General features: G+C 36.2%; 1 protein-coding gene across 2 annotated transcripts in view; it reads right to left on the bottom strand.

Moving 5' to 3' along the window:
- Positions 1–2,643: 2,643 nt before the first annotated feature.
- slc26a6.2 (solute carrier family 26 member 6, tandem duplicate 2) overlaps positions 2,644–9,159 on the bottom strand; it is a 50,016-nt gene continuing 43,500 nt past the window's right edge. For both annotated transcript variants that reach the window (XM_030138000.1, XM_030138001.1), the window contains exons 18-19: positions 4,046–4,167; positions 2,644–2,843 (exon numbers count right to left, since the gene is read on the bottom strand). In XM_030138000.1, the coding sequence (XP_029993860.1) occupies positions 2,820–2,843; positions 4,046–4,167 (146 nt within the window). In that variant the 3' untranslated portion in view covers positions 2,644–2,819. The remainder of the gene's footprint in view (positions 2,844–4,045; positions 4,168–9,159) is intronic.

Below are 9,159 nucleotides of genomic sequence, written 5' to 3'. Positions count from 1 at the left end.
ATGCAAATAAAACTAAACCCATGAATATATAAGAGAACAGCTGGAGAAGAACTGTCCACTGGAGTGACCACTGGAGTGACCACTGGAGTGACCACTATGCATGAAAGGGTTAATAAACACACACTGTCTCCTTTATGTGACAGATGTCAACAGGCTACAGCAGATTATATTCATGTTTTGGGGTCGCCCATCTTTAAATAAATTCTAGTCGGAAATCTTTGATGTTTTATCAACGGTAACAGGAAAGAAAATTGTTCCAAATGTTTTTACTGTTTTGTTCGGTGTTGGACCTGCTCCATTTAAATTGACCTCTGCTATCAAAGACATGATTGCATTTACTTCTTCATCGGCCAGGAGGCTTATATAATTAAAGTGGAAATCCTCATCTCCACCAACCTTCTCAAAATGGATGAAGGAAGTACTTTATTTTCTCAAACTGGAAAAAATTCATTTGACATCAGCTGGAGCCTCCAACACTTTTGAAAAGACACGGACTCCTTTTCTGATCCACGTTAATAGTGCAATCTGTCATGTTTCTCCTGACTGAGTATTTTGATATAGTTTTTATTTATTTATTTTCTTTCCGTAACATTTAAAGTGGAAATTTTGTACTTCTATTTTGTATTTTATTTACTGTTTATTTATTTTTATCTTTCCTGTGATTTGGAGGAGATGTGTGCCAGGGGAGGGGGGATTTGTTCCGCTTGTTGTTTGTGTGTGTGATGGACTTTTGAATCATACGTCGGAACTATGTTCTTTTTTTTATATATGTTAAAAAACAACAAAAACCAATAAACAGAAGGTTAAAAAAATAAAATAAACACACACTGAACCTGGTTGAACCCTTTCATACATAATGGTCACTCCAGTGGTCACTCCAGTGGTCAGTTCTTCTCCAGCTGTTCTCTTGTATATTCATGGGTTTTGTTGTTTTAGTTCCATATCAGCCAAACACAGTGGACACTTATGCACCATCCCATAAACTGACATTCAGACCATTACTGTAACTGCGCTGTTCTTGATAAACCTGATCTGCAGTGACATGTTTCAGTGTAAATCAATTATTTGTTAGAAAAAAAAGTGGGTTTTTTTTTGTTTTTTTTGCATATTATCTTCATGAAAAGAGTAATAATTAGCATTAGAATATGTTAAAATGTGAGAAAACGTCAGATTTTACATCATTGCTTTAATATCAGTTTCTGATATTGGGTTTTAAACACATTTCTTTACTTCAAAAATTGGACATTTTGTAACTCCATAAAAAAAAAAACAACTTGATCACATTGTTTTTTTTTTCATGCCGATGGAGGAATAAAACACTCAAGAAAAAAATCTTTACTACAGTTTTCATAATTAATGCACGAAAGGTTTAATAAACAGATCTGTGAAGTTCAGCATGTTCCAGGACTGAGCTCGTGTTTTAGATCCTCTTGGTCTGAATGTGGACCCTGAACGTCCCTGTAGTAAATAAAGGCTGAGGTAAATGAGGCGGTCCTGGTCCTGGTCCTGGAGGCCCTGGTCTCAGTGGACCCGTTAAACCCACACATCCACCCTAACGTCCTGTCAGACACCTTCAGTTTCTCCTCCGGCTCCGTGCGTTGTGTTCGGTAAAAACAGGATTTGTTTAGTGTTTTTTGGTGAATATGCTGGTGTTGACAGAGGCAGGCCCGTTGCCACGGCAACCGACATCAAACACACCAAAGTCAAAGCCTGTTCCGGAAAATGTGTGTTTAGTTCAGATTAAATATGATCCAGTGAAGGTGGTCCAATAAACCCAGACCAGTTAGACCTGGTCTGACTGGACAGAGGACAGACATGGACCTGCAGACATGGACCTGGTCCTACAGACATGGACCTGCAGACATGAACATGGACCTACAGACATGGACCTGCAGACATGAACATGGACCTACAGACATGAAGTTCTTATTAGTGTTGGACCTGTGGATCTGTATCCTCCTTCGTCTTCCACTTAGAATCCATTTGAAACAGACACTAATTCCAGGTTTCCTCTTCACCTCCTCATTCAACTACAGCCCAAAACTGCAAAATCAAACTTTATTCTTAAATTTACTGCCGTTACCGTCACAAACAAACACCTGGAACAGAATCAGACTAAGTTTATTGCTGATGCCTGTTTTGTTTGTATTGACTTTTTAGTTTTTTTCTATTCGTTCTGTTTGTTTATCATGTCTGGTGTCAGTCTTTTTATTATGAACACATGAAATTATAAGTGTTATATTTGCTCAATGTTGAAAAGTTCTATAAATAAAGTAAAAAAAACAAACAAAACAGAACTAAAACCACACCTTCTAATTGTACTTCTCTCACATTTCGTCAGGTCGTTTATGTTGACGTTTAGTTTTATCGTTTCTTTTGTGTCATTTATTGATCTCGTGTTCATTTCATTTTTATTATTTTGTATTTTTCTCGTGCTTTCGTTCTCTCCTTCAGTTCCAAACACATCGTCCACACTCGTCTGTAATTCTAGAACCTTTTTACAGTCACAGAGGAAGGAAGCCCCGCCCACATTGATCAGATTGCGGTGGAATTTGGACGTTTCCTGTTATTTTATCACTAAATCAAAACTTCCTTTTTAGAAAATGCTTCAAATCCACATAAAATAAACGTGTAAAATACGGTTTATTCAACATGAAATGCCATAAATATGTTTTTTTCAGATGAACTCGTTGCTTTTGGTGTTTGATGACGTTCAGTGCATGTTCTGGATCCGTCACGTTGACCATGTGACCCCACGTGTCGTCTGTTCAGTGTTTGTGTTTACGTGTTTGAGTTCCAGTTCCTTCCACCGAGAAGAATCACAAATATGTGGCTTTGGACACCTGTGGACGACAGACACAGTGGACGTCAGAACAGGACAAAAGCAGACCCATCAGATTAAAGGAAAATAAAAACACTGGATAATAGATGAAATAGTTTAAAGTCACTGTTACGTCCGTAGAATTGAACATTTAACCCTTATTCTGTTATTTTGATATATTTAAACATATCAAATATTTATATTATAAAATATATTTATTTATTTTTTTGGTAATTATTTTATTTTTTTCCAGTTGGCATTATCTCAGCATTTTACATCGTTTACATGACTTCTATGTATGTAAAGAAAAAACAAAAAAACAAAAACAGACTCAAACAGGGGAGCATTGACAGAAATAATAAAAATATACAAAGCAACCCAAAACATAGTTAAAGGGAAATAACAAGTATATTTCACATGCCATTCTTTTCCCCTGTATAAGATGAACATTGAACATTTAAAGTGTAGCACAAACCAAGGGTTTACATGGATCTATATGCACATTCCTCTGATCAAGTAAAATCAGCTCTTAATAGTGTTATAAAATCAACCCAGTTTTAACAATAATTGGTGAATTTGTCTGAATCCAGTCTGACAGACAAAGTCACCCTCTCCATCCTATAAACGTCATCTATAACCTCTATCCAGTCCTCCATTTTTGGTGCATCCTTTTTTAGTCACTTCCTAGTGACGGCTTCTTTACCTGCCACGACAATATTCTGAATAGATATTTATCCTGTGAATGTGTTCTCCCCTGGTTCTAAAATACATTTATTTTATTGACACAATGTTGATTTTGACCGATTATTCAACAACATGTAGAACTGTTTCCCATCAGAGACAATAAAGTTTATTCTGTTCTATCATTTAAGGTCATTTTTTTAGTATGTGAAAGCAGAAATACTGCATACAGATCCATGGGGTTCTCCTCTGTTGTTTTTGTTAAACTTATAGAATTCTATATATTTATGACCTTATAGTTGAAGTCCAGACGGCCCTTAAAGGCATTAAATGCATGTGATCATAAACAGTCCCACTAATGTTTCTGTTCGTCAGTAGAAACAGTTCCTGTTTTTTTTTTATGTCTGAACTCATTCACTGACCCTGAAGGACTGAGTTTAAACAGAAACTGAATAAAAGACATGAAAAGCAGAGGCTCCGCCCCCTCAGGACCCTCTGCTTTTCTACTTTTACTGCTCATGTACTCCAGTACTCATCCATCACCTTCATTTGTGCAGATTCTGGTCGACAGTAAAGAACGGCGTCATGGATCGAAGTAAACAGGCAGGATTTGGTCAGTTTGTCCCCGAAGAACCCACCGGTCTGAAGGTTCTGCACCACAGAGGCTGAAAAAACAGAAAAAAAGACCAAAAAACTTTATAAAAAAGAAACATAAAGGGAGGAAGGAATACTGCAATAAAAGAGTATAAATTCTGCAATAAAAGACTTCAAATACTGCAAATAAAAGAGGAGAAATAGTGCAATAAGAGTATAAATACTGCAATTAAAAGAGTATAAATACTGCAATAAAAGAGTACAAATACTGGAATAAGAAGAGTATAAATACTGCAATAAAAAGAGTATAAATACTGCAATAAAAGAGTACAAATACTGCAAATAAAAGAGCATAAATACTACAATAAAAGAGGACAAATACTACAACAAGAATATAAATACTGTAACAAAAGATGACAAATACTACAACAACAGAACAGAAATACTGCAATAAAAGAGGACAAATACTGCAATTACATAGTAAAAATACTGCAATAAAAGAGTATAAATACTGCAATAAAAGACGAAAAATACTGCAATAAAAGAGGCTAAATACTGAAAATAACAGTGTAAAGACTGCAAAAAAGAGTAGAAATGCAGTAATAAAAATAGTATAAATACTGCACTGTTAAGTACAAATACTATGCTATTTCTATATTGTCTTACACTAAAATTCAAACTACTACATCTGTTATTATTTCCATAAAAAACAACATTGTGTTTTTCTATAAATTCAAACTATGCTAAAATATCTTGGACACTTTTGTCCAAAAACCCAAAATGTTCATTTTGTCATCAGTAACAGTTTATTTTATATTATGTGAGTGAAATAAAACCATTTAAATAAAACTAATAAACCCACACTGTCCTGTGTTTGAGTGTATTTCCTCTGCGCTGTACTGCAGTAGGAGTAGAACCGCAGTAGAAAACAGGTTTATTCCCTTCGTTGTGTTTCCTGACGCTGTGGAAAGTGAAGACCCCCCCCCCCCAAACTCCTGCAGGGGTCTGAGGACCATTAGGAGGACACGTTTACATCTGGATCAGCTGTTCACACACCAGAATGAGCTCATACTAAAGCTGAACCGACCGGCCTGTGTGTTCTGTCTGAACATGGTTTATTCCACTGAAAACACAGTCAGTCACGTCAGCGTCGACTGTTCCCATGACCCAGTTTGGATCCAGACCTTGAACGCATCAATCTGCAGCTGAGCCAAGGTTTTAGAAAGTGGAGCAGCTTCCTCCACACCAACGTTAAAATAACAGCAGAAAACAGCTCAAATAACAGTTTGACCCAGGGTTGGAACAGGAAAGTACTAAGACTGCAGATTCAGACGGGACCCGAACGCATCACAAACACGCTCATTTCCATTCAGACGTTCAACTGTACATTTAAATGAAAGTTTACGACGGTTTCACATTCACATTAATTATTGGTTTCATCTTTAAATAACAGTTCCAGTTCCTGTCCGTCAGCGTCTGTTCTATGTTCCAGTCCTGTGGTTCTGGATGCACATCAATCTAACTATAGAAGTGGGCGGGGCTTCCACTGGAGCAGAACTGTACTAAAGCTACGTTCAGACTGAAGGTAAATGGGTCCATATGTGACCTGGATCTGATCTGATACAGACAGTCTGAACAGCACCAACCTGACCCGGACCGCTTTCATATGTGGTCCTAAATGTGTTCCAGATCTGATATTTTCCAATGTGACTTCAGTCTGAATGTCCAGGTCGCATTTATCCGACCTTTACGTCATTGAAATGCGACAAACGTCACAGTTCAATTACAGTCCATATCTGACTTCTATCAGTGATCAATTGGAACTAGACTGATATCTGGACCCATTTACATGTTCTAAACCAACAGAATATGGACCAGTAGAAGGAAAGCAACATTTTTAATATTTCAAAAGTTCATCCATAATTCCAGTCTGGTGTGTTAATAACAGAGGGGGCGTGGTCAGAGTTCATCTAAACTCCTTCAGTCGTCCATGTGACCCTGTTCTGCTCGGACACATCTCACATTCCTCATGTGGTTGCAGTTCTTCAAACGTTCGGAGGCTGATGTGGGTGTGGACTATTTCCTCTGTTCCCTCCCGTTCCCACGGCGAAGGGAAAATAAAGCTCCGCCCCCTCCCAGTCCCAGACAGAACAATGGCTCCGACCCCGTCCCGTTCCTGTGTTGGTGTTTTTCTAAGAGGCGCGGCAGCTCCATGTTCCTTACATCTGACAGAACTAGGCTGTCTTTAACACAGCGTTTACTGGTCATGTCAGAGTTCTGTCTTTATGAAGTCAAACTGGACCAAACTGGTAGAAACCCCTTTAACTGGAACAGCCATCCACCAGTTAAAACACCCTCAACACATGTTTCTGTTTGGTGGATTTACTTTAATGTAAATACAGTTTTTACAGTTTGTTTTTGGTCTAAATTCAACAGTTGCTCATTTTTGTCTGATTTTTAAAAATTCTGATCCATCCACTAAATCCATCCCATAATAAACAGTGTTAAATTCCTACACTAACATCCTTCTACCAAGTGAGTACAACATACACACTGACACATTTAACATTTGACCTCGAACCAAAAATAATAATAATACGAACCAATGTTGGTGTAAATCACTGAAAGATGACAGAAGGAACTAAAAAAAAAATCTCTCTCTCTATCTACACACACAGACACACACACTTTTTATGTAGTATGTTTGAAAAAGCAAAAAAAACCATACCATTTTTCCTCATATTTTTCATTACTGTATTCATTTTTATTAATTTTGTTAAATTTGTTTTGTTTATTCTCCTCATACTTTTTTTATTTTATTTTTGCTCATTTTGATGATTATTTCCCCCAAGTTTTTCATTATTTTATCCATTTCCATGATGATTCTCCTCATTTTGTTCATTATTTTATTCACTTTTATTTATTCTGTTCATTATTTTCTTCAGATTGTCAATTTTCTGCAGTTTTCCTAATTTTTGCTCATTTTAATGTTTTCAGTTTTATTTATTTGAACTAAAATATTTAATTTTCTTGATTGTTCTCTTCATTTTAGATCTTTTGACCTAGCACAAAAAAATAATTATGTATATTAACCAATGTTGGTATTAATCATTGACATATGACAGGAGGAAAAAATACAAAAAATAACTACAACAATTTTTATGTAGGATATTGGGAAAAAAAATCCAATTTCTTTTTTGGTGTTTTTTGCATTAAAACTATGGTTTGTTTCTATTACAAACATGTCATTTAAAGGGTTAAAAATATGACAATTATTGAGAATTTGGTATTTTTGTTTATGGCTCAAGTTGATGAATTATAAAAAAAAGTAAAAATGTTAAAAATAAACTGTAATAAATCTGTTCTGACATTATTATTATATTTTTATTACAGGTATTTTCTGAAGGACCTCTGAGGGCGGATAATAGACGTATAAACGGTCCAATCCAAACCTTCGGTCTGCTTCATCTGATCTCTGATGGTTCAGCAGATCACAGATCTAATATAAGAACATGAACATGTCGGATTCTACATCATCAAATGCCTGGAGGAGATTTTATTGGAGTTTCTAAAGTTCTAATTTGCATTTAAATTGGTTTTAAAAATAACTTGGACTGAATGTTTGTGTCGTTCAGATAATGAGTTTTTTCTGCATGTGTTTAAGGAGAAACTTTAGTTCCATCAGATACATTAAATCTATTTAAAATGAGGTTTTCCGCTTCCAGATAACGTTCTAACATGATGTGGAAATGGAAGACAAGTGCACGCATTGGACAGATTAGACCTCCAGTCTGCACATTTGGTCTTTTCAGGTGTTTTCAGGAGTTTACAAACTGATTTCTCTGTGTCTGTGGAGGAAACGTGAACAGTATTAAAACCCATAAAACCATTCAGACGTAAACGTCTTCTTGTCAGGATTTACTGGGAGCTCTGGAGGAGGTGGATTTAGATTTAGATGAGCTTCAACTGTCTCAGATCAACTCTGTGGACGTTTCCTGTCATTATCTTGTTGTATATTAGGGGTGGGCGATATGGCAAAAATATATTATATCGATTTTATCACAATTGTGATTTTAAAATTTATTTAGTGTGAGACAAATATTGTGACAGGGTTAACAAAAACAAACAGACCAAAAAAAAAGTTCATAAGACATTAAGCAAAACAAAGACGGGTGCAAACAGAGGGTTATTTACAGGTGTGTGTGTGTGTGTGTGTGTGTGTGTATGTGTATGTGTATGTGTGTATGTGTGATTATTTATGGTTATTTTGTGTGGGTTGGGCAAATTCAGGTGGAGACAGAACAGGGAATGAAAATTAAATTGACAATCTAATAAGAAAAAGGGTCAAAGGATGTGAGTATACAAAAATGAGAAATCAGTAAAGGGTTTTAAATAACAGTACAGAAAGAAGACTGAGGGAAAAAAGAAGGAAAGGAAAAGGGAAAAAAAAAAAACAACAACCCAGAAAACAGCTAAATCAATAATCCCAAATACAATAGTGACAGCCTTTTCTGTCTTTTTCTCCCTCTCTACCCCCCTCCCCTCCCCCCTCCCTCCTCTCTTTCTCCTCTGTTTTCTTATTACCATTACCATTATCATCTTGACATTGATCTTTGTCACTAATTTTAAAGTTTCTGAAACAGTACAACCAAACTATTTCCCTGTTTAAAACACAACCCTAAAAAGGAAGAAAAATAAAAGGGACAATTTAGCCTAAAGAACCTTCCAGAGCATTTTTAATTTAAATAGTTAGTGCAATTTTGCAACATGTGCCAAAAACACAAACATACTAAACTGGAAACAACAACACTGATTAAATGGGGGGGGCATTATTCATCTGTATTAATATAAATACATCCCCCTCCACAATAATGTGTGTCGCAGCGCTTATTGTGCAACCCCCACCATCTTCACACCCCCCCACCCCCAAGTTGCAACTTCCTCTATGTCTATAAGCTCCATCAGAGCCACTTCTGCTGTTTTTAATCTAAGCCGGTCATGTTTCCTGGTTAAATTAAAGTAAATAAATAAATAAATACGTTCTAGTGCTTCTGCTACTCGTA

The sequence above is a fragment of the Sphaeramia orbicularis genome, chromosome 7, assembly GCF_902148855.1.
Source record: "Sphaeramia orbicularis chromosome 7, fSphaOr1.1, whole genome shotgun sequence".
Taxonomy (NCBI): Eukaryota; Metazoa; Chordata; class Actinopteri; order Kurtiformes; family Apogonidae; genus Sphaeramia; species Sphaeramia orbicularis.
The sequence above is the reverse complement of the archived record's forward strand: the minus strand, read 5'-3'. Positions and strand labels throughout refer to the sequence as shown.